The 26,893-nt window shown below is 41.4% G+C and overlaps 1 protein-coding gene across 1 annotated transcript; it reads right to left on the bottom strand.

Moving 5' to 3' along the window:
* Positions 1 to 122: 122 nt before the first annotated feature.
* Positions 123 to 24,069, bottom strand: p4hb (prolyl 4-hydroxylase, beta polypeptide). Its single transcript, XM_042484995.1, has 11 exons — positions 23,731 to 24,069; positions 21,198 to 21,413; positions 18,247 to 18,380; positions 17,836 to 17,973; positions 12,053 to 12,157; positions 11,787 to 11,912; positions 10,358 to 10,558; positions 10,152 to 10,272; positions 6,665 to 6,846; positions 4,773 to 4,889; positions 123 to 1,780 (listed from the first exon to the last, which is right to left on the bottom strand). The coding sequence occupies exons 1-11, from the start codon at positions 23,867 to 23,869 to the stop codon at positions 1,706 to 1,708; spliced, it is 1,554 nt and encodes a 517-aa protein (XP_042340929.1). The 5' UTR covers positions 23,870 to 24,069; the 3' UTR covers positions 123 to 1,705.
* Between the last annotated feature and the right edge of the window lie 2,824 nt (positions 24,070 to 26,893).

Here is a 26,893-nt window from a genome sequence, read left to right as displayed (position 1 = left end):
TATGAAAGTGAAATGAACATTCAGTTTACATTACATTAAGTGTAAATTCTAAATTGCAAGGTTCACTTGTGGAACAACCAACATTTCAACAACAAAAAACAAAACAATAATGAAGACAGATGTTTTTTTTCCAATTTTTTTGTTTATTGGCCACCATTTCACATTTTCCACATCAATTTGGATATGATGGAATGCTTTGTTAAGTTTCCCCCACTGCTGTAGATGTCAAACCCATCACCTTGCTCTACTCAAGTCTCCCCTCCCACACACACACACACACACACATTACATTTACTCTCCTGTTCATGGACAGCCAGAAAATATGAACTAATCACTCAACTCACAATTTATACACCATTCACACAGCACACTTAGCACTCTCTCTCTCTCTCTCTCACTCACACACTCACACACTCACACACACACACACATACACACACACACACACACACAGCTGTGGCAACAAGGGTGTTGGGTAGAGCCAAGAGGGATGCAGGAGGTACAGTATGGGTGAGGGGTGGGGCTGTGCAATTGTTCCCTCCCACTTCAGATAGAATTGACACGTCTCTCAGACCAACCTGACCAGTACACTGGACCAATCTCTGTCTGCTTCAGTAACCACAGTGAATCTCCAAATAGGCATGGATGCAGTGCGACCTATCAGATCTGGCTCTGAAAACCATCCCCAGGTCTGAGAGTGTGTCCAAGGGCCAACTCTGCCCCAACACAGGGCCAACTGGCTACAGTTGGGCACAACGGTACATCATTAAAATGACAAGTCCTAAATTAAAAAAAACCCCAAAAAATCATAGTGAAAGCAATTAAATAAAACAGGAGTTTCCCCGAAACTTTGTTCCTTTTAGAAAATAGTCAGTAGCCATGCCCAAATGAGGAGACTGAAGCGAGAACTTAATTGGGAATGAAGAAATGAAAAGTAGACTTACCCCCCACCAAAAGAAAAAAACTACTGGTCTCAGCTACAGATTGGGGGGTTTTGTGCTACACTGGACAAGCTCTGTGGGGTTTATTATAGTGACGACATTGCAAAGTAAACACATCTATAGGATGGCCCCTTGTCCCCTGAGAGATCAGTCCTTACAAAACCACTAATGCTAAACTCTGGTCCTCTGGCTTTTCCTCAGAGGGAACAGAACATCGGCACCCTCCCTTACCTACAGATACAGGTTACATCGCTTGGTTAGCTTGTTCCCACACACAATGGCAAGGCTTTTTTACGAGGAGGGGAGCTAATTCAACAAGAAAAGAAACAAACATTTTGCAAACTGGATCTCAATGCCATTTTTACATTTGGTTTAAAATATACAAGGCAAACAGCTGATGTGGAGCTTTGTTAGAGAAGGCATTGAGGTCTTCCAAAGAGGTGGTGCGCTGTTCCACAGTCCCCTCAGGTGGGACAAGACGAGTCTGGCCAGAAGTTATGAGGTTGGAGATGTAGCTGTCAAAAAAAGGCCCTGCCACGCCACTGATGGACTGAGTGAGTGGCGGGCTGGACAGCAGGCCAGCTGACTGACTGACTGAGAGGCAGTTAAAGGGGAAATATTAATGTTCACAGGAAAGGGAAGGTCCACAAGGAAGTGAAGGTGGTGATGGTGACTGGTTTGAAGGGTTTGGGCGGGACTCGTCTCCTCTCTCTCTCTCTCTATCTATCTCTCTCTCTCTCTCTCTCTCTCTCCTCTGCCAGCTCTTACAACTCATCGTGTCCGTCATCGTCCTCACCGTCAGAGTCCTCGTCCTGTCCTTCGTCCACATCATCCAAATCCTGAAGAGCAGAGGAGGAGAGGGGTTGTGTCAAGACAAGTATTACACTGCTGAAAAGATTAACAAAACCAAGATGGCTACTGGGGCTGCCCCTTCAAAGTTGGAGTTGTGAATAAGAAAATAGCTCAGTCAACTGAGATTGCTTCAAGTCAAGCAGTCTTTTTTGGCTAGTCAGCATGCAGTGCAGTGTGCTTCTGCAGATGTTTTGGTTACCAGATTTTGCTGTGGAGTGAATGCTCTTAACTTTTATGCTATTCTTTGGTACAGAGGGCTGCAGACATGCAGGCAGCAGCACAGAGGAGGAGAGAGGAAGGACCTTCTGCATTGAAGTGCTGAGACAACAGCTTACAGCGACGTAATATGACGTAGCTCTATTCTTTGTGTCCATGGCAGTGGCATGGGTGGCGGGCGATATGAAAATGTGGTAGTACAGACTGTAGTTTAAGGAATAGCCTGAAAGCCAGTGAAACACCGCTGGATGACACGTTTTGCATTCATTTGGTTAGATGGTGGGACGTCTACTACAGTTCATCTACACATACTACCCACATTGTTTTAATACAATCGGTGAAGTATGCCTTCAAGATAGAATGCCAAACATGCACTACAACTTTATAATACATGCACAACAAACTAGACCTGCAGCTTCTTTAGATAAGAAAACAGATTTCCACCAGCTCATTCTCAGACATAGGCTCGGTGTCTGAACCTTAGCATGAGGCCATCATGAAGTCTAAACAAATCACATCCATCATCACCCAGCAGGATGTAGGATCAACGCTGTCACAGCCACAGATATACTTTTAGCCTATGGATGACATCTTGGTTTTTACTCAACCATTGCTTCATGTCTAGTCTGAGGACAGGTGGGTGGGGAGATGAGTCGGATACAGGAAGACCCTAATGTTGACCACAGTGCTGCACGTGCTGCTTTTATCATGTGTCCGGTAGCAGGCCAGTAAAGCAGCTCTGACAGCTGCAGAAGGCATTAGCCTACAGCATTCAGCTGGGCTGGAATTAGACTTCTGAGAAGGGGGCGTGGTGGCAATAATGGAAAGCTGTGAGTGAAAAGGATATAATAATATGCGCTGAATGCAGCAGAGCTGTAGCACACAGGAGGATATGTGAGAACGTGCAGGCATCTTCTACATTTTTAACCAAGATGTGATGCCAAGTATTACTGATGACTCTGCCCCATCTCAATGTGTAAGGAAGTTTAGGAAAGGTAATATTGTTGGCATAATTTCTAAAAAAAACAGCATGGATGTTTTCTTCTAACAGGTATTTAATCCTGGGACCGTTTCTGTGACCCTTCCCGTACTCCTCAAGAAAAGACAACTGGGTCACCTCTAAGGTTACAGCTTACAACCCTGATGAGTTGGTCCTATTTTGGGTAGCTTTGGACTTGATGCCAAATATGCCTCCAAAAAGTGCTAGGGTTTCAATGAGACACGTACACGCACCTGAAACCAATCTTTCGACTTTCATAGTCACATGAATTAGTACTCAACTCCAAGAGGGAATGACTAAATAATATTCAGAATAACTGTTACAGAGAATGAGCCAATAAATTCAGCAGATAAGCAGCAGGTCTTTCTGATTGACTGAGGGTGTATTTTCTGGTTTTAAGCATTATGCTTAATCTTAAAAACTTAAGTGTAACAATAAAACCATTCCCTAAACACTAGTTATTCTTTAAACAACTCAAGGAATAGAACAATCAGTCTCTAAATCCTCACACTGAACCCACTCTTTCAGTGTGGCAGCTGTTGTTCTTGTTTTAGTCACTGTCATCTACAGTTTCCCTAATTTATGGCTGCCTCCTCAATATGAATATGTCCCCCAGCGGTGTTGGGTATCAGGACACAACAAAGGGATAATGAGTATATATACACATTTGTCCACAGTCATTATGCAGTCCAAATCCATAATGCTTATTTTATGTGGTCTGCAAAGGAGAATACAACAAGAGCCAATACATCCAGATGACATGAACAGATTCTCAGGTCCAATCCCTTTTCTTGTTTTTAACCCTACCCCTTGCTTTGGCCTGCCCCTTTGCCCCTCAGAACAGAGTTAGAAGTGGTACTGGTTGACATCTTCATTGTGTAACAGGACAACCCTTCAAGACCTTGATACGTCGTCAATAGTCGCTGGTGGCGTAAACAGACGCCACTATAGCGATAATGGCATCACAATGACATATGCCATTTATCTGATGGAGATAGAAAAGCATAGACTTACAAGATTCATATTACCCTACCAGTCTGCACTGATATAAGAGGAGCGCTAACAAGTGCAGCAACTTCGCAGCTGGACTTAAGAGTTCAGTGTTTCCCACAAATTCATGCATTTGTGATAGTCCGCCATGATTAAAATGTCTGCCGCCACATATTGATTATATATTCTTGACATTGGACCATTCATTAGGGGCGCTATAGGAAAATATATACCATTTGATTATTCAATGCACCTCAAGGAGCAGAGTGCCAGGTGCAGTGAAAGTGAAACTTTAGAGTTAATTGCACTAGGTTTACTTTCATTCCCTCTGCAGCAGCTGCTCCTCTCATTCATCAATTTGGTCAGCTCTGATCAAATTGACAGATTGATTATCCACCCCACAACTCAAACTTCTCAAACTGCTAAGACAAAAAAGAACTTGGAGAGTTACACCTGTGCTGTGTTCACAGACCTGAAAAAAAAAACCATATGACTTAAAGAGGAAACATAAAATGATATAAAAAGGGATAACACGTATACAAAAGGAAAAGAAGGAAAGGAAAGTTAATTGAAAACATCCTGTTTGCCTAGGCATGAATATGCTATATAAAGGGGTAAAGGCTTAGTGGTAGGGATATGGGCTATATTGAACCTTTATCTAACTACATTCATTAAAGCTCAGACAGTTTTTTCCTATAAGGCTACATTTGTGCTGTGACAGCACTGCTTCCTATAGAGTGTGTTAATGCGTCTGTCAGGTGACATGATCTTACCTCTGCCTCCAGATCGTCGTCGTCGTCGTCTCCTGCAGGGGCACCGCCCTCCTTACCACCACTCTCTAGGAACTTGGTGAAGCCGTCCAATGTTCTCTCCCCGTTGTAATCAATCACCTGTTGATCAGACATGATTTCTGATAAATGTCCTACATTGTGTCTTATCCCCAGCCAAAGAAAAGTCTAGACCATGCTTGTGCACCAACTGCAAAAATATCCCTGAGTCTTTGACATCGGACCGTGCCATTTAAAAGTAGCCAATAAAGTTTGGCACTCTGTCTTTGAATTGTGCCGAGTTGGCCTCAGGTGATCTATGAGCAGTGACACAGCAACAAGCCAGAGGGATGACTGCTAAAATAAGGCTGTGCAAGAAGGGGACAATCAAAGGACATCTGCAAAGCGACACATTTAGTTTTTGGCCATTTCATCTGGCCATAAGAATATGCTACTGGGCAGGGTGATATGGCTAAAAAAATTATATCCTGATAATTTTCAGCTATATTACGATACACACACACACACACACACAAATCTCCTCTAACAGCTGCTACTAAAATTAAAAAAATATATATTAAATGGACTAAAGTAACAGTAAAGTTTAATAAAGTACTGTTATAATATGGTTAAATAAAGTATTGTTATAATAAAGTTAAATAAAGTACAGTTATAATAAAAGGTAAAGAACTGTTCCAATAAAGTTAAATAAAATACTGTTATGAAGTGTAAAGACATACTATTATAATTAAAGTAATCATAGCAGAGGCCATGGTGCTTTTATTTTGAAGGACACAGCTCAACTCAGCCTGGAAGTGTTGATGTTTTTGCTGTTAACTTGAAGCTTCCAGTCAACAGTTAGATGTCAGCAGTTAGCATGAAGTTTAAGTGTTATGGCTGTGCCTTAAATCATATGGATTCACTTACTGTGAGCTGAAAAAAAACCCTAAAACTAACAGCTCTCCAGTTCATATATTAATAGCATTTGCAAGTCACAGTGGTGTTCCATGGTCACAAAATGAGACTAAATGGTCACGGTGTGGACCTCTGCAAAAGCCGTGCTTACGTGTGTGTTTGTGAGCAGCAGAGAGCTGCAGGAGGGAGCAAGAGAACCCATAGCTGGAGTGTGGCCTATGCCAGTGGCTAAAAAAAAAAAACTAAAATAATTTACACTCCATGTTTGCAATATAGTCATTTTATACATTGCACGTGGAACAGGACACGATGCATATTCAGTATATCGTCTGCCCCAATGTGCTACACAACACCAAATGGCTGCCAATACAGCTCCATGCTTTTAAGAGCCTGGGTCCTGATGGGTCTTCTGCATGCTTCTTCTAAGCAGGGTCATGGGCTAATCCTTAGACTTACTATGAGGTGGCCTCAGTGTATACCACTCATTTAAGATTGCTAGGCTGCAGGCTGGCATGTGAACGGTGGGTAAATAAGGAGGACTTTGGAGAGAGGCAGGTGCAGGCTGAGCAGAGAGGCTCAGTGTGAGTGAAGTCATTGAGCAGGAATCCAGGAGAACCAAACACCACCATAATGGTGCAGAAACCCACGAAGCCAACCAGCTCAGGTTTCTGCACATGGTTTACACTGCTAAATCAAGACTCACTTATGTTACTCAGAAGGCCAATATGGCAATGATTTTAGATCCAAATAACCACGCAGATCACTTTAAGTCACAACTGCAGAGGCATGTCATGAATAAGCAGGCAAACCCAATTAATAGGGACAGAGAGGAGATGGAAGCATTATCAACATTAATGGAGAGGTTTACAGAAGATCCTGAAGGTAAAAGAGATGATGCCAATTAAATATGTAATCTCTATCTCTGCTGATGGGTCAAATGTAACAAAGGAAAGAAAACACTGTCTAGACAGTTGTAGACTCACTTTGTGGTCATCTCCTGCAGGGAAGAATTTAAGGGTGGGGAAGCTGTGGACTTTGACTGCCTCGATCTCATTGGCTGTGGAGTCCATCTTAGCCACAATGATGTCTGCGCTGTCCTTATACTTCTCTCCCAGCTTCTCCCAGATGGGAGTCAGCTGTTTGCAGTGTCCGCACCACGGTGCATCTGGAATACAACAACAAAAAGTACTTAAGTATTTAATTATAACAAATAAAGTAAAGTCTTTTCTTCCATTTAATGAAGCTCTGCTGAATAGGGTGTCTGGATGTGTAATATTGTATAAATCAAGTGGACGTAGCAAACATGAAGTTACCCACGTGTTCGTGGACTACAGTTTTTAACTTTTGATGTTGCCATCTTGGTTTTTTGGAGCCATAAATCACAACATTTGGATGAGAGGGAGGAGTTTTGGAGAAGTGAGAGATGGATCTGACCCGAGGGAACAATGCACGGTCATTTATATCAGCCACCTGGCTGCACCTGGCTGCACTGTAGTTATCTGCTAACCCTAGTGCTAGCTGATTAGCTTGGTTTGCAAGGTGCTAAATTCACATAAATAGAATGCACCAGGGATGAAGTGTTTTAGTAGGCAGACACAGAAGTTAGAATTGCCCTAGTTCCCTCGTCAAGAAGCCTATAGGATTTTCCCATTTGGATCATAAAATATGCAAAGCAAAATAAGCTCTGTGGTAAACAAACATTTATGATACTTTGACATTTTGTTCAGCACTAATGAACATCACTTTCAGGATTTCTGAAGCCTAAATTCAATCAGCAGAAGTAATAAACTAACATTAGGCAACAAACGAACTACATCACGGTCACACTGCCACCACTACGCAGCCGTAAAGCTGTTTTCAGCTTGGTTTGACATTCTGTAGTCTCATTTCGCCACTTGTTAGCAATCGCCTTTTTGAAGACTTGTAAAAGCTTCAAAGCGGGGTTCATACTGACTTATTTTATGATGTAATACAAAACATGAAAGTCTCTGGAGCTTGTGTTAACCACAGACCTATTATGGGCTTCTAACCAAAATTCCATTCAAAAAACCCCACTGACTTCAAGACGAGGGAACTGGAGGTGCTGAAATGCTAACTCAGTTTCAGATTTTAGGACTCATTACTGGGGTACTCTACTGTGATATTAATTGGGATGTTAATTTTGGCTACTAATGAGGCAGGCTTAAAACAAACACTTAACAGAAAAACTTTACAGCAAACTCCTTAAGACTTGGACATACTTGGTTTGCTTCAGCCCCTGGCAGTGTACAGGAGGGCCGGGACTTGGGCTTACCATGTCCCTACTGTCAACATCTTGTGAAAGTGATCAGTGCCGCTGGGTCTGGAGTGAATGTTAAAAATTCTAACTTCACCATGATGAGGGGGTTGTGGCTGGCTTGAAAGCAGCGTTTAGGAGTCGATTAGAGTGTGGAACAAGAGATTGGGCGTGCATTTTGGCATGCTTGGCTGCACTCGAACATACACATACGGTCCATGTGGACCCTCAAGAACGTGTGGATGACGACATTTACATTACGCATAGCAAAGCGGACCCTTGCAGACACAGAAACTATGATTTGGCACTTAAGAGTGTATTTTAGTACAACCAAACACTGAACAAGACATTTTTAACTGTCCAAAATGTTATAACTAACTTCCATGGACTGAAAACACACTGCGAAAAGGGTTAAAGGTTTGTGACAAAAACATGAACACCCCAAAACAAGTTCATAGTTTTTTAAATGTATACAGTGCCATGGATTCGCATTCCTGCACCTCTATCCCATCTGACAGGTTGCTGTAGTAGCAACTTATCAATCACAAGGGAGCCACACCCTAAAGCAAACTCCATTTTATTGGCTATTTTACTCCAAACAGGTCCATAATTTAAAAAAATTAACATCATGATGTATTTAAAAAGACTTGAAATTAGTGACTGACAGCATAAACTCATCTGGGAATTGTTGACTAGGGTAATAAATCAAGTGAGAAGCAGGGTTATTTCATACACTCCAGAGCATGTGAGCGGAGTGGAGCAATGAGAATTCCCACTGCTCGCGCATGGAGGTGTACGTTCTGCCCACTTGCCCACTCAGAGGCGATGTGGGCCGCTACGCTTATTATTGCTCTACCCTTCAGATTTCAAACCACTCCAATCGGTCAGCGCTTGCGCTCCAGAAAAAGAAAATAAAAACATCTGCCTTGAATCTTAATTTTAGCTTTTGACTTGACATTTTTGACTTGTGAGAGCACAGGCGGTCCTTCATCCTCCTCTTCCTCATGTTCAGCACTGCTGCTGCTGCTGCTGCTGCTGCAGGCATCTGCAGTTACCTCACTATCCTTTTCCCCAGTGCCAGGGAGGAGGTTAAATGCTTCTGTCATATTGCTGTCAGTCACAACCTGAATCACAGGCCATTGCACATTCCAATTTTTCAGTACACTTTCGTACTTTTGGTACACGCTATTGCAGTGTGAAACTTTACAGACTGAAACAATGTCGCCACAGTCTTTTCCTTTTTTTTATCATTGCCTCTGTTACTTTTACAGGAATAATACACCAATATGTATGACTTCTCAGCTTCCTTTTTAAAATACTTTCTGGGTCAGATATGCTTCAGATGTATGGTGTGAGCGGTACCGCAGCGAAATTGGAGTGGGATGGAGCGAGAGATAAGGTGATGCTGCAGCTTTTTATAAAAGGCGCGCTGCGCTCCAGCCAAAATCCTCCCGCTGCGCTCCGCTCACATGCTACAATACAATTTGACTTCTTTTCACCCCCTGCTGGCCATTAACAGACACACAGATTCAAGGAACACTGGCTTCATTTTTCAGACCCGGAGGTTGCATCCACCTTTTTCTAAACAGGCTATGGTTTGATTTCTGACAGGTCTTTCCATCCTGCTGCAATGTATAGCTTGAAGCAGACAAACACTGAACATGTCCCACACAGCAGCTTCATGACCCTGCTAACCTTTGACTTGGCTGGGAAACCCTCCCCGCTTCCTCCCCACCTGTCAGGGAATACGGGCCTACCCTGCTGCACATGACTGGTAACAATCTGTATTTAACAGCCAGCAATGGAAAATTCCTCCAAAAATAGTGCAAGTTTGGATGTGCATCACTATAAAAAAAAATCCAGCAGCTATATTTAACAGCATCTTTTCAACTTCAGGGTCTGGTAACAAATTAATTTGCAGAGAGGGGGGCTGAGGGGGTGAGTGGGCCCCTAGCATCAGCTCTTGGTATTTCGAAAAGGGCTTAGCACAGGCAAAGTAAGCACAAGCAAGATTTGAGTTTCAGATACTCAAAGCTAGAGGCTTTGCCAAATCTCCCACCTATGAGCAACCTCTGACTGCAAAATACCCTTATAAAAAGTTGAACACGTTTAACCACAGCAAAAAGAGTATTTATAAATACAACTTAGTTTTGGAATTTAGAAATGTCCTCTGTCAAGAGAAAAACAGAACTTACAGAATTCCACAAAGACATTCTTTGATGGATCGAAAGCAACTTCCTCGAAATTCTTGCCGACCAAAACCTTGACAGGGTTTTTGTCCCAGTCTTCAGGGATGTCCTGACTCATAAGGTGGGGCTGCGAGAGAAGAATTACCTCAGAATTAATCCCATATATCTACAACATACATGTGATGCCATGTCTAAACACTCCTATCTCTCACCTTGAGTTTGCCCTCAATAAACAGTTTGCAGAATTCGGTGATGCTTCCTGCTGTGATGTCGTTGCTCTCGGGCTTGTATTTGGTCATCTCATCCTCCAGGGTGATGAGGCGGATGGCTGGGCACTCCTCTTTCTTCAGGCCAAAGAACTCCAGGATGCGCTGGTTGTCGTCCACGTCACTGTCAATGAAGATGAACAGGATCTGGACGAAGGAGATGAAAGGGGTCACTATTTGCTTTTGTCAGGTAATTTAAAATATCATGTCTGAGCAACGTATTCGAGTCACTGATCTTCCTTCTCAGGTCTGTGATCGAAATACATGCCCAAATTTAAAGAGTATTTCTCTCCAACTACATGGTCTATTTGATTAACCTTGGTCAAATATTAAAATTGACACTTGGGACATTTTCTAAGAGGTGTCAGTAAAGATGCTACTCGGTGAGATTAAATAAATAAATAATTATCTTCTCCTGAAAAAAACGTTACAGTTTTTGAGTCAACATAACGTTCAGGTGATATACCAGGGTATTCAGAAAGGGTATTCAGGTTATTCCTAAAGGTATGTTTTTAAATACTGTCATAAATACAGGTGCTCCCTTTTCAATTAAACTCATTGTATGTAGTGCACAGCATGCACTACCAGAGCTCAGCCTCTGGTCTCTACTGGTGGAACAGGCAGCTGAGCTGAAAGATACTGCAACACCTCATAGTGGAGGGAGAAGTTACAGGACTGCAAACAGCCGGCGGCCAGCGGACAGAGAGATCGTGGGAAATAATGGCATGTTTTTTACATCTAACTCAGTGAATTAAAGATTTATTACGACCAAACCAGAGCTGGTGATTGTTGGAACAGTGGACTTACTAACTAGATTACTAACAAGAGTAACCACAAAGGTTTCGGTGAGTTTTATAAGTGTGTTTTATGATGAGTTTAATAAGGAAAAAGAATATTTGAGAATATTTTCTTAACATTGTGTGGGTTTCTATTGTGTATTTATTAGTCTGAAAAGCTACAAATAAGTACATGTGCAACACAATATACCATTATATACTGTATATCGCGGTGAAATTTCAGAAAGGTATTTAATATTACATACAGCCCAAGCTTAGTCAATATGCCTTTAAAATGATGTAGTTGCAGCCCAAAACCACTAGTACACCAACAACAACCGCCCACCATCTGTGTGAAGCCACCATCAAATGAAGCAGAACACAGTCAGAGAGGCTTCACTAAGAAACCCTTTTTAGCTCTGCAAGTATTAAATCCATAAAAAGAACCGTTTTTGGCTTTATTTCAACAAAAAAAGTCATACTCGTACACATGTTTGCATTCAATGAAAACCATAATAAATGGTCAGAATGAGAGGAGATGTTTTTAATATAAAAAGAATGTGCACCAATCCCATTTGACTTTAAAACAGATCACCTACCTGACCCTTGAATCCCTCTGCGGCTTTCTTAAACTGATCCATTTTGTCCTGGAAGTCATCAGAAGTTTTGGGCAGGAACATGAGGATGTGGGACTTGATTTCTCCACCAAAGATTTTGGGGGCGGTCTGCAGAAAGCAGGCATACAACATATTTGGCATGTGAGGATAACACTTTGATTTACACTTTTCATCGTTGTGGACCGTAGTTTGGGGTGGGAAGACGAGATCGAATAGTGCATGTTGATGTGCATGGCCGCAGTCATTACCTGCTCTGTGAACTCAATGACCAGAGGCAGCTGGTTGGCCTTGACAAAAGACAGCAAGTTTTCTTTGGTCAGCTCTCCATCGAAGGTATTGCGCCCTTCATCAAACTGGGAAGGAAACATGGAAACATTTAGATACAAATACCATCCATCTGTGTAGTCTGCCTGTTAACGCCAAACATAGATTTACCAGACAACCCTTTACAAAATCCCCTGGAGATTTCCACAGAGCCAGCAGCCCCCATGGACTTTTATTAAGTGTTGAGGATAGCAGTGTACAGCTGTGCTAAACAACCCTTACTGGCATACAATCGGAAAAAAGTGCCTCAGTCAGTGCCAGCCCAGCGGGCACTGACTGAGGCCATGAAACTCAAGCCTTAAACCCTGCTGCAATAAACAAGTGAAAGACCCCAGCTGTTTATTGAGACTGAGCCCCTGCTTTTAGAGGGTTTGCCCAACTGGAGGCAACAAGCCAATACATCAGCGATGTTTGTATTGGAGTAAAGTTACCAACATGGATCAGAGGCCAGACAATGGCATTGGGAGGACTGATTCTTGAGCCAAAGTGAAAGATCATCCTTCTGACACTCACCAGACTGAGATATTAGGTTGCTGTTTCCTGTTGAAGCAGCTGCATGAAATTATGCCATTACTGATCTACAGCAAATTCTAAACAAATATCACATACAATTATGCCCATTATGAGATATCACAAGAAAAAGTTCTATGAGACATGAGTTTTAACCGCAATCTATGTTAAACAAGGGCCATCTCGAATACCACTTTCTGGGCTCTGGAGCTTTGCCATGAAAGAAGCATGTTTGCGTTCAGGTGCTGCTCACACCGACATTAAAATGTCTCGACTCAATCAATAAACCCATCCATAACTATTGGGCAAAATGATCATTCCTGTCACTGTGTGTGTGACAGGCACAGCATCAGGATCAGAAACACTGAAATGGCATCCATCCTCTGCAAAAAGAAAAAAAAAGACAGAAATATCCAAATGTCTAAATTGAAAACCGAATACCTACCCAATTGATGAATAGCCCTACACACCCTCACATAGCCCTAATGCAAATTCACTTTAACATTTGCACCTATTGAGGTTGAGCTTGAGTGTCCCTTTTGCTTTTTTAAAATACCGAGATATGATAAATGAACTCCAATCATGCAACACCTGAAAGCAGTCCAAAGCACTTCATCTGCAACCATTGCCACATACACTGATGACAGCAGTGCTGTCACGCAAGGATCTGGTCTGCACGTTCGGGGTGGGTAGGGTTTCAGTGTCGTGTCAATGATTAAATCACCAACCCTCTGAGTGATTAAATACACAGATTAAAATCTCCCGAGGAAAACATTCAATCCTTTGGCTGCTAAATGTTCAACTATGGTCACCAGCTAGTAGGGTTGCAACAGTGGGAAAGTTTCAGCATATAATAAGAACATTTCACAGTTTCACAGAGTACAGTATTACCAGGGCCCAGGAAAGCAACTGAGCTTTGCAACCAATAGAGAACCCCATTACTAAGTCCTAAAATCTGGAAATGAACAAGCATTTCCGCACCTCCAGTTGCCTTGTGTCAAACTAATTTTTTTGAATGGGTTTTTGGTTAGAGGCCTGAAATCATGTCTGTGGTTAACACAAGCTGAAGAGACTTTCAGGTTTTGTTCTATGACATCAGTAATACATCAGTAAATACCCCACTGTAAACTCTGAAGCCTTCATGTGTCTTAAAAAATGCAGTTGCTAGCAAGTGGCTAAATGAGACTTAAGCAAATCCTCACACGGAGCCGAGCCAAACACAACTTTACAGGCTCGCTGACCATAGTGTAGTTTGTCAATACCGTAACAATAGATTTTTACTTCCGGCAATTTTGAAGATTATCTTGCTGAACAAAACGTTCAAGCATCATAAACGTTTGTTTGCTTGTTGGGCAGCTGTGACTCAGAGGTTGAGCAGGCTGCCCTCTAATCGGAAGGTCAGCGGTTCGATCCCCAGCTCCTCCAGTCAACATGTCGAAGTATCCCTGGCAAGATACTGAACTTGCTCCTGATGCTGCGCCATTGAGTGAGTGTGTGTGAATGGTTACTGAGTAGCAGACGGCAACTTGTACAGTAGCCTCGGCCACCAGTGTGTGAATGTGAATGTGTGTGTGAATGTTACAGGTAGTGTGAAAGCCTTTTGAGTGGTCAAAAAGACTAGAAAAACACTTTACAAATACAGTCCATTTCCATCAGAGCATATTTTTCTGCAGTGATCAAAAATCCAATGACAAAATCCCATAGGCTTTTTGAGGCGGGAACCAGGGCGACGTTTAGCTTCCTGGTTGTCCTACAGAAGAACGTTATCCCTGAGGCACTCTTATTTTTGCCAGTAACCATGTTAGAATCCCCCGCGACCGAAACGCATCTTCCCCATAGACCATTATTGTAACAGAGACGCAGGGATTTTCCCACACATTCATTTATTTGTAGCAGGCCACCATGACAAAATCACCCACTGCCACAAATAGATTTTTGGAGCTGAACTGTTAATAAGGAGCACTATTAGAATGGGTACGCATAACATTTGGTTATTTATAGCACAGTTGGGGCAGAGAGTGCAGCAGAACGTCAGGTGCATTGAAAGTGAAACTTTAGTGTTCACTCATTTGGGTCTTCAGCTTTGCTTTCACTTACAAACCTCTGCAAACAGCTCCTCTCATTCATTGATGCGATCTGATCAGTTGTGAATGCCACAGATCACTCATCTACCCCACGAGTGACAAACTGCTTTGGAGGGAAAAAGAAGTCATGGAAACTCAGCCTGTTGAGCTGTGTTCATGGACCCGCAAAAACAGCAGATTTGAAAGATATCATTATAAATAAGGATAAAAAAATAAAAAACATTTTTCATTGGAAGTATGTAAAATTTCTGACTGGCAGTTATGGAAGAAAGGAGATGCACAGGTGAGATTCTCTGTCCATTTGCTCTTGCATTCTAGAAGCAGGTAATGAGTTTCAAATGTAAGAGTTCAAACAATAACATTTAGAGATGTGGTCAAATTTAAGCAGATGAATCTCTCAGAGCTGCGGGGTGAATGATGAGGGAATATTTGCTGCTGTGAGCTGACAATATTAGGATTTAAAGAGTTAAATTAATCAAACACCCACACGTCACTCAGTTGGCTCATTTTTTAAACTGCAAACAAACTGGACCTTGACCCAATCTGACAAATCTGCACGCCGACTGAGATACTGCTGGGCTGATAAGAGAGATAAATGATCTCTGACCTAATCTGACTGGGATGGCTGTGGTAACCTCAGGGGTGCAAACTCAGGCATGAAAAAAGGTCAAAAACCCTCTAATTGTTTTTAAATACCAGCTTTAAAATATGGATTTCCAGTTGATTTCAGCACAGGGACAAAGGGAAAAACCCACCCTAAAATTAATGTAATCTTACTGCTGCAAAAATAACATAAGGAGGTGCAGTTAAGGCCACTAAAAAAAATAGTCAAGAGTGGAGATCTGGCTCCAAAACTCTATCAAAGTACATTGTAGCTAGTTAAAATTAATGTGCTTTTTGCTCTTTTCAGCTGTTGCAACTGCTGTTTGGTCAACTACAAAAAAGAGCTTAGATATGACTGACAGATTTATAGATTGATTTTTAAAACTACTACAACTAAAAGAAAATTTGTCATAAGGTTGGGTAGGGGGTTATTTTAATTTAGCTTCTGTCGTTTTCAGTGAGCTTGTTATTTTCCCATTTCTTAGGAACATGAATTAAGCTTCTTTAACAAGCGTTCTGTTTGACTCCATCACAAATAACAGAGGTCCATTAGCCAATTGTCAGCATTTTTTCATTGCGTTTAAAAAAAAAAAAACCCAAAAAACAATTTGGCTGATAACCAACACCAAAGGCTTCAGTCCTTAATTACACTGCCTGTGGATGAGCATACATTCAATCATATTGTGTGTGTGTGTATGTATATATATATATATATATATATATATATATATTTTCAAGTTTCTCACCAAAAACTACATTTTACAAGGTTACATATGAACATATTATAAGAATGTTATATTTTACCTTTGCCCAATACTCATTTTTACTTAATAAAACTTGAACACATCATAATGTAACTCAATGCAACCTCCATGAGCTCCTTCCCTCTGGTCACTGGCTGCTTACAGCCAACGCTAATTAGCTCTTCTCCTGCTGATTTCAACTTGGATTTCTTGCTCACACTGTCGCATTTAGGAAAGGTCATCATAAAGCTACCGTAAAAGATTCCTGACATGCTGACAGACAAAAACTGACCTCATTTAGTCCTCGAGACTCTTCGCAGCCCCAGACCACCCCCAACCTTCAGCTTTTCTTATCTGATCTACACAAATCTCACAAATGAACTATTATGTATTCAAAAAGCGATTTTCATCGAAAGGTGACAAGTTCGCAGCCCTGCAGCCATTAGGAACATCCCATATTGTCTAAATTTCAATGAGCTTAAGCTTCAATGGCCTATTTGGCCTCGACAGGGAGCACACAGCTGCCCCTCATTCATCCTGCGCTCATAGCAATGGGGCTAGGTGAGGGACGCAGCATCGCCTAAACGGCGTGTACCCACCAAACGCGATGAAAATTATTTCATTGCGCCTCAAATGAAATCGCGTCGCGCCGGACGCTCCAGTTTTGACGCTCGTACAAAAACCCCAAAATGGGACCCGCCCAAACAACAACATTTCTTCCGCCATTTCATTCTCTCGTTGACCATGCCTGAGATAACCACGATCGCTGCACTGCACCTGCTCTGGAGAAGTTCCCAGCGTCGTCTGCGGGCTAGGCGCCGACGTCGGTTCTGGGTGCATGCTACCCTACGGAGGCGGCCTGGTCTTTCTTGTTCCTGTCCCTGTACAAGGGACAGGAACTGTCGTACAGCTCTGGGTGAGCGGTGACGGCGATGATAAGCTGCTCCTCCATTGTTTCTGGCGGTTTGATTAGATTTTGCGAGGGAACACCAGGACGTCCATACGTCAGCACGTCGATGACGATCTCAACGCTGATAGGCTGTCGCGGCGCGTCTTCATGCGACGACGCCGCAAAAGTTAAATTATTTCAACTCGAGCGTTGGACTCGAGCGTTGGACGCGAGGCGTTGGACGCGACGCGAATTTCGCGTCCAATGTGCCGCGCAATCGCGTCCATCGCGTCGCCCGACAAAAATGACGCGTCAAATCGCGTCTTTGCACTGACTTTGTATGTAATCTTGAGGCGCGATCATTTTTCATCGCGTTTGGTGGGTACACGCCGTAATACAGCTCCTCACCATTCATCAGCACGAGCTCAACATTCTGAGGTCATCCACTGGGTAGGTTGAGCAACATGCCCAAAGGCAAGCGCACGTCTCAAACGTAGAACTAGCTCAGATGAGCCAAGATTAGCATCAGAGAGCAGATACTGTGAGGTCGACAGCGTCACGTTACACAAGTGTAGATCAAAAACACCAGGGTGTCTTCAGCAGCTTGTCTGTGACATACGTGTGTGTGTTTCACTAACTTATGCAAGGCCACTGATAACCTATTTACTGTATAATGTTAAAAATCAACTGGGCCAGCCAATAACATTTAAAATAATAACGAGTCAACCAATTACGGATCTGTATCTTATTATCTGTCTGTCTGTCTGAATACACATTGAATATGGAATATTTGTGAGCTGGTACTTTCATGCTGTGTGTCACATCTAAAGCAATTATTATGGCACAGTGAGTAAGTAAACTTAAGAACTTTGATTCACCTTCTTGAAGAGGACAACGCTGTCCTTGGACACCTCAAACTTGGAGAAGATGGCATCGTCTGCGGTAATGGCGAAGGGAATGTCGTCTGTGGCTTCAGCTGCTTTTTCATAGGCCTTGGCACCATCAGATTCAGCATCCTGCAGACACATGAAATCTTTCCTCATGATAAAGCTCGAAACAAGGGGTCCCCAATATTTTTAAAAAATATTTTAACTGCAGTGCTGTTCTTTAGATGCTTTGAAAGCAAAAAAAAAAAAAAAAAAAAAAGCGGAGTGATAAAGGTGATGCTAGAAAATTTATTTCTAAATAATGAAGATATTTGGTGCCAGATCGACAAGCTTCTCCTGACCCCTGCTCAACCACAATGTAAGAATACAATTAAAACATGTAATCAAAACTTAAAGTCATACCTTAAAGAATCCAATGACTGCCACCTCATTGTCAGCGATCAGAGATTCTGCCTCGGTGACTCCACCTAGAGTGGTGACGGCTGGGCCTGTGCGTTTCTTCAGCCAGCTGACGATGTCATCAGCCTGTCTGCCAGCTGCAACACAACACAACACGTTCACTCAAGCAATTCTGGGACTGGTCAAAAGCTAAACTTTAATCAATCTTAAAGGGACAGTTCAGATTTTTTGAGGTGGGGTTGTATGGGGTACTAATTTATAGTCAATGTATTACATATAGTAAGAGTCAGTTGGCACGTTCCCCGTCTGGAGAAGCAGGCTGGAGTCCAACATGTTAACTAAGCTATGATATGTCCTGCTGTGGATGGGGGTCAGCAACAAAATGTATGTCATCTAAAAAAAAATCCCACCTAGAACAATCAATATCACTTAAAGTGCACCCTGTATTTAGAATATATTTCACTACTTTACCTTAATGTCTACCAAGAAAATAAGGCAGTTTTATTGCACTCTTCAAAGCCAGACTCAAGTGAGAAAAAAAAAGTGATTTAACATCACTGAGCACAGGAGCTGCTGGTCTAACAGCTGTCTCATCAGTCAGCTTGTTTGTGTTATTGTGTGACTTTGGTGAATCCAAACTAACCCTTTCATTACCACAATGACACAAATTTACTGCCTGACTGAAGCAGCAGCAGACTAGCACCTTCTGTGTTAATCAAGCTACACTTACTGTTTTTCCTCAATGGAGTCTGGTGGCTTTGAGGAGAGCACAGATGGGTAACTGAAGGAGTTAATGGCTTCCCCATCAAAACCGACTGTCTGACATTGAGGTAAAGCAGTGAAAATATTCTCAATATAGCTTACACTTAAACTGATATTGACGTTTTTTAGATAAGAGTTTTATTTTAGGTGGCTAAAATACGTTTTGCGCTGACCCTCCACAGCAGAACATTACTTAACTTCCATGTCAGACTCCAGCCTGCTTCTCCAAATTGAATACATAGACTATGGATAAGTACCCCACACAACTCCACTTCACAAACACCTGAAGTATCCCTATAAAAAAAATATGGACATTTTGATCAATGTGACATTTGGAAAGAAGGACACATTTTTCTTGGGGTTTGAAATAAGCAAAAGACACACTGAAGCTTAACTTAAATATTTGGGTGCTTCGCAGGTGCAGATGTTAAAGTGAATTTCCACTTGGGCTATTCCTGTATTCATCAATTGGGTAGGTATTCAGTTTTCAATTTAGACAATTGGATATTTCTTCCTTTTTTTTTTGCAGAGGATGGATGTCATTTCAGTGTTTGTGATCCTGCTGCTGTGCCTGTCACACACGCACAGTGACAGGAATGATCATTTAACCCAATAGTTATGGATGGGTTTATTGACTGAGTCGAGACATTTCAGTGTTGGTGTGAGCAGCACCTTAATGCAAACATGCTTCTTTTATGGCGAAGCTCCAGAGCCCAGAATATGGTTTTCGAGATGGCCCTAATTTGCACCGTCTCTGCTGCGGTCAAACTAAATAAGTGCAAGCACAGAAATTTCCCTGTGTGAAAGCTGAAGTGCATTTTGAAAGTGAAAATGTGTCAACAGTGTGCATGAAACCTCTCTGGCTACAGCTCTTATAATTCACATGACAATACAAAACACATTAATTTGTTTTCACTTTAAAATCTGAGCACTATGCTGTGTGAAAAGTCTGGCCTTCTCATTCAAGCTGCTCCCATTTGGACAATATCATTGCCCCCCTCTTATTTTTTTTTTCCAAAGAACAGATCCAAACTTAAATTTTTAAACATGCACAAATTACACACAGTAAGTCCAGCTGCTCTGGTAAATCCCATTTCCTATGTCCTGTCTCATCAAATTCTTATTCAAGGTGCCATGTGTGTGGTACGTTTACTGATGTGTTCACTTTTGTTATGCGGATACATAGAAATGTCAAGTGGTTGGCTGCTGCAAACCAATTTCCCTTCATGGATAAATAAAGTATCTACAAAAACTATGATTCAACTTTGAGGCTGCACAAACTTGTCTACCTTTTCTTGAAGTATGACTGTTACAATTAAACTGGACTCGAGACAGCCCTGGCTGTCAGACTGAACCAATGATGCAACCTAGCAGCAATTTCACTGAGAAACACAGTGTGATGCAGCACGTAGCCTCGGAGCGATGCTGGGAGGTTTTGTGGTAGTCACTTCCACAAAGAAAACACTTCCCCGCCACCCCTCCCTCCCCCTGCAAAGGGAGCCTGGCCCAGGCCAGCAGCAGAGAGGCAACGTGAAGAACTGCACATATCTCTACTGGCTCCTAGTCAGCATGAGAGGAACGTACAGGGAAAGCCCAACCCACATTGTGTCTCAGTCATGTTGTTCAAAGCTGATTGGCTGACCTGCAGTTTATGCTGCTGTGCAGATCATATTACCAAGATGAACAGGGCTAGCCTCTAGGTGTCAGAGCAGAATCTTTATGCCATCTATGAAGTCTTTCCATAGTTTATTTTATGATAAAATATTCACTCTCTTTCCTATGACAGGAGTTACTCAAGATTACATCATTTTGTGAAAATTTCTCCCATTCATTAAATTGCAATGGGTAGAGAAAAACAACAAGAAAAACAATAGGAGAAAAAGACACTTGACAGTTTTAAAAATGGGTACATGACTAACTTCAAATACACTAAGTTATATGTTGTAATTTGGGCAAATAGCAACAGTATAAACATCAAATCTTACTCCAACATACAAGTATAGAAAACACATCAACAGACACAGGTATGTATGTATGTATGTATATATATATATATATATATATATATATATATATATATATACATATATACACATACATATATATATAATATAGAGAGAGAGAGAGAGGAGAGAGAGAGAGAGAGAGAGAGAGAGAGTTAATGCATTAATGAAATTCACAATCATGCTCACCAGAGTACTCTTTGGGTGCCTCCTTCTCTCCGCCCTTAAAGAACTTGATGGTGGGGTATCCCCTGACGCCGTACTCTTGGGCCAGTTCGGTCTCCTCTGTGGCGTCCACTTTACCCAGGCGGACCTCTGAACCCTCAGTCTTCAGCATACCGGCGGCCTTGGCATACTCTGGGGCCAGGGCCTCTCTCCGCCTGCAGTGACCACACCATGGGGCATCTGCAGGAAGTTTTTGGAGGACATTTAGCACATACACACAAATTTGCATTGTTGTTGATATGTAAACCTGATCTAGAGAGGTGCTCATTTTTGGCACAAACATTTCTTCAGGGTGAATCAAGTTTTGTCTTATCTTAAAATATTGACAACAAGACCACAGATTTATTTACAAATGCAATGTGACAGATATGGGGCTTCAACATGTTATTGTCATTCATGAAGCTCAAACTGAAATTTTTTTCCGCTGATGCAAAATCACCTCCAGTCCAAGCAACACGCACATCCAAAAGTGACAGAAACTAGGTGCTAAAGCAAAAATAGATATGAAAGAATAAATAAACTCTGCACACTAGTGCATGCTCCTTCCTCAGAGGAAGGGCTAACAAAAACCTTAATAACTTGACCAAGACACTGTCCTGTGAAAACGGAGCAGAATATAATGGTGGAAACAGTTAGCTGATTCATCATGAGAAATGATAACCAACTACTTTGACAAATGAAAATATCTAGCCCACTAGATACATTTTGCTGCAATAAAAATGACTGAAGTATGTTGAACAGTCTGCAAACTTTTTCTTATTAGATAAAAACAGACGTTGACAAAATGTTTCCTTAATTTGCAATTAAAAAAGGTAATAAATCAAACAATATGTTATCACAATACTCAGTGCAACAACAACAAAAAAAACATCTAAAATTGTGATAATATTGTTTTGTGTCATAAGTATCGTGATAATATTGTATCTGTGGGCCTCTGGTGATTCCTACCAGGAAGTGCAGGTTAAAAGTACAGAGACTAAGAAAAGTAAAATTGAGAGAATTAATATAATAATAATGTGATTGGCATTCATTTAAAAGTCAGATTAAATAAAAAGGTTTACAGCTGTTGTTTAACAAATATCGTCAGGTTTGAACATTTTTTTTCAGTTAATAACAGTTAATAAACTAAACCTCATATATTCAATATTATTGTAATACTAATGGATGATGGAAATAAAAAAGTGGCAATCCTTCATTGATATATTTCCAGATAACTTATTGTGAAATTAGTTCAACCTTTTTAGAGCAAAAGTTTAAACTTTAAAAGGTTCTCTTTGTGGATTAGTTGCAGCAACATTTTGCTGGATAATTTCATTGCTACTGTGGTTTTACGAGATAATTTGTAATTCATGGTGTACAATTATACAAGTCTGGACTCAAAATCCAAGCAGATAATCACATTATCACAAATTACACGTCAAATAAAATGACCTGCATTGCATCACCTTAAATTTTTGACAAAGAACAAAACTTCCTTGTCCCAGTGCAGCCAATATAAACGCACAGATGAACTTTTGCAAAGTACACGTCAACCTAGCTCCACATCACCCTGAGAGCCCGCCCAGTCACACAGACGTGGTCAGAGAAACGTTTTCGGCCCTCCCAGCCGGAGCTCATTGGAGGAACTTGCCCTCGGCCATCTGTGACTGGTCCACTGGTTTGTCACACAGAATGTGAACAGGTCAACAATCAGACAAAAGTATAGCGGGATGGGCCTGCAGGCTCTGAAGAATAGGCTCAATAAGGACTAAGCTATGGCACGTAAACTAAACAATTTATTGTAGTAAAAAACACAATAAATGAGACTTTTGGGCAGCACAAAAACTGAAACGTACTGTATGAAACTCCAGCAAGCAATTGAAACTTATTAGCCCCACACTGTAGTGATTCACCTAACGTTACTCCTTTGTCACTGGCTGATGATGGCGTTAGTGGTGATGCTATTACAGCATTATTCCGACGGCTAACAGATAATGCACGGCAAACGACTCCTCAAATGCAACTCGGTGCGCTGTTTTTAGCCATTTATAACATCATGGAGCTATCAAGTTAGCAAAATTATAACAAACATACGGCTAAACATAAGTTGCTATATGATAAACGTCTATTGTGTAACAAGTTGGGGGTTAACGAGTGCGTTGTGGAAAGTTTCCTCGTCAGGGTCTGTTTGATACTCTCTGCTAGCTCGTCAAATTTTATGGAAACTAGTCTGTGAAATCCAAAACGCAGTGTCAAACAATGTCCCCTCTGTTATTCACTCGGTTTGAAGTACGGTGAAACAGCTGGTATGAAAATAAGTTTAATAAACTCACGAATGAACGCGAATTAAACACGACATTAGTAAGTTAGCCGCTAACCGCAGCAACTTGTCACAAGTGTCAAAGTTTAATGCTAACATTAACACAGGCTGAATGTAGCTAGCTAGCCGGATAACCAGTAAGCCTATCTGAGAAAGCTAAAGCTAGCTGCAGAGATTTTGAAGCTACGTTGTACTTACAGAATTCAACCAAGAGGTTGGGGTGAGCTTTAAGAGCCTCGTCGAAGTTACTTTTCTTCAGCACCAGGACATCTTCTTCTTCGGTGATCTCGGCTCTGCTGGCCACAGCCAGTGTGCAGATGAGCAGAAACTTGAGCATAGTTACCGTCGAGTAATTCTCCCTGACAGAGAGGCGAGGGCTGCAGACACGACCGGCTACGGTTGGTTTGAGAAATTGGCCTTAGTTTTGGTGTTTTTCCTTGTTTAAGGTTGGGAGAGTAGCTGGTATTTTGTGTCTACCGCTACTAACGTGGCATCGCACGCAGAAACCGGAGGGGTCAGCCGTAGTGCGCATGCGCATTTATCAGGCCGAAAGCTGTTCGTGTTGAAATGTGACTGGACCGCAGCGGGCTGCACCTGGAAGTGAAAGAGCGGCGCTCCCTGCTCCCTGCCGGCGTGCCCACACATCAGCCTGACTGATAACACACAGACGTCATGACAAACTGCAAGGAAAAGATGTTTTTTAAGCACCCTCACTATATGAACCGACAAAGTCAACTACATCTAAACACAGTTTTAATCATATTCTAGCTACATTATGCAGTGTTTGTTTTGTGTATTCAAATGTGTTTTTACTTTATTCTTTAAGAACAATAAATGTATTAATAACTATATGTTCCTTAAGTGAAAATATTGACAATATTTTTTCTGACTCTATGTGTAACCTATGTAATTGTAACTGATGCAGCTATGTGAAGGGGAGGTGTTTAGAAAAGTGTTTTTTGTGTTTGCAAAGGGGAAAGGTCAAAGTCTGAATGAGTAACACTTGCAACATATGTCACGTGATGTTATTATGAAAAACTCTGCTTACACTTTAGTAGAAATCACTCTAAAGGATATAAAATTATTGATGTCCTGATGTAGTTAGGGATAAAGGGTTGGTTTACCCAACTGATTAAAAAACAAACAACCCGTATGGTGGTGTACCTATGGAGCCCCTGAAGGATTACAATGTCTTTTGATATTTATTTTTCTGAGCTACGTTTGCCTTTCCTCTAAATGTGTATTTGCATTCCCCCTGAGTCACATGGACAGCGAGTGTTAATGCAATCTAGTTATAAGACCCAGCAAGTTTAGGGAAATGCCCTACAAACACTATGTGGAAAGGAGAGATGATGAGACACTTTAAATGATGTGTCTGTTGCTCATTCGTTCTTTCAGAAGGCCGTCCTGCCTGAGTATAGGATCACACACACTGGCTGTGAGCACAGCTGCAGCTGTGCTGGGTGAAGCTATGGATGCTATTTTAACATTCAAACTATGGCTGCAGTTGTTAATAAACGTTTGATTCCATGGATATAATTATGGTATCTGTGCTGTGACCAGGGGCGGAGCACAGAATTCTGGGCCCTGGACATTCTCTATAGGCCCCTCCAAAGCTGTTCATTGTCATACTGTTTGGTGCATTTCCACTGCATGGTACAGCAGGGCGTAATTCACTCTCTCTCAACTCACTCGTTCTTGGATGATGTTTTTGTTACCTTAGAATGAGCGCTTAATATTTTAGCTCTGTCTACTAGAAATTATGAATATATACAACTGATTTGAAATGGCAAATACATTTTCAGGGAAACATAATGCCGACCAAATTACATTTTCTTTTAACAAAATGAGGAAATGTTGGTAATAATCAGTGTGAAAATGTTGACAATGAACGTATAACCAAATGTTCACTGACAGTATACATCAGTTGTTTCTGAAATTGGAATTCCTTCAATACAGTATTGACTCATGGTGACTACAGCATTATGTGTCATTAACATTTAACCAAAATTGCGATCTTTCCCTAAGTTACACCAAAGTGCATTTGTTACCTAAAACTAAGACAAGAGTCTTTCTTATTATTTTTTATAAAAGTCAATCTGAAGTCACAATCTCTCACAATCGCTCCTCCAGTCAACATCTCGAAGTATCCTTGGGCAAGACACCGAACCCCAAATTGCTCCCGATGCTGCGTCATCGGAGTGTGAGTCCGTGTGAATGGTTACTGAGTAGCAGGTGGCACCATGTACAGTAGCCAGTGTGTGAATTTGTGTGTGAATGGGTGAATGTGACATGTCCTGTGAAAGCACTTTGAGTGATGAGAAAGACTAGAAAAGCACTATACAAGTGCTGTCCATTTCCCGTTAAGCAATCATAGTTGCATATCCATATGACAAAAATACCATAGAAAATTGTTATAGATTTCTGCAGACTATTTTACAAAAAAGACAAAAGAAAACCATGAAAGAGATGGGTTTGCTTTTTCGGGGGATCATATTGTAAATGGCTACATCAAAGAAGCAATTTCATTTCTTTGTGCACAGGAGTCTTTCAAAGGTGGTACTGTTTGCAAAAGTCTGATTTTCCATTTCCCAACATATTGTTGTTTTGTTGTAACATGCAGGACAAGTTTTGGTCAGATTTCATTTAAAACAATGACAGTGACTATCAAAAGTTGGTTCAGTTTCCTGGCAACATGCTTTTTTGGTTTTCAAGTTAAATTAGTATTTATCCTCATCTCAAATGATTTCTACATCTTTGACTTTGGAACAGTTTTAAATTGTGATATGTGGTTGCCATAGAATTGCATGGATAAGTAAAAGTAGCTAATATCATGTTTACTTACAGTCTTTTTACACAAGTGTTCAGGAAATGACTGCAGTACCTGTGGACTGCTGTTTGCTTTGCTCTAACTAGATCCTGTCAATATTTCATAGAGGACACCAGATTTGGTGTGTGCTTATGCAGTAATAGTGCTTGCACAAATACTGCACGTAACACCTTAATGTCTCAGTGCCAACTTTACATTTTATTTCCAGCAAGGACAAAAAGACAGGCCTCCCTGTCCTTGTTAAGCCCCATGTGTCATGAACGCCTGGCACGCCTCAATCTGACAGAGCAGCGAGTTCTGCAAGCTGATTGGTGAAAACAGTTTGTCGCTTTTGCACCCGGTTTGACCACATCCTTAAAACTGTCACAGAAGACAAACCAGAATATCCTCACGCTAATCATGATACAGCATTCATATAATGATATAAAGTCACTGGTGTTATGAAATGTTCTGTTGTTTTCCTACGCTTACAGTTAGGTGCTACAGTAGTTTTCGCCCTTTTGCAGCTGTACTTTTCATATTAACTCACAC

Source organism: Plectropomus leopardus, chromosome 4, assembly GCF_008729295.1.
Source record: "Plectropomus leopardus isolate mb chromosome 4, YSFRI_Pleo_2.0, whole genome shotgun sequence".
NCBI classification, from domain to species: Eukaryota; Metazoa; Chordata; class Actinopteri; order Perciformes; family Serranidae; genus Plectropomus; species Plectropomus leopardus.
Note: the sequence above shows the minus strand (reverse complement) of the source record. Positions and strands in the feature narration are given on the sequence as shown.

What these genes read in the sequence shown, in the direction of transcription:
- p4hb (XM_042484995.1), bottom strand. Translation starts at nt 23,869, where the DNA reads ATGCTCAAGTTTCTGCTCATCTGCACACTGGCTGTGGCCAGCAGAGCC. An exon ending in GGCACCCAAAGAGTACTCTG is followed by an intron (nt 18,381 to 21,197) that starts GTGAGCATGATT and finishes GTTGTGTTGCAG; the next exon opens with CTGGCAGACAGGCTGATGAC. An exon ending in ACGACGATCTGGAGGCAGAG is followed by an intron (nt 1,781 to 4,772) that starts GTAAGATCATGT and finishes TCTGCTCTTCAG; the next exon opens with GATTTGGATGATGTGGACGA.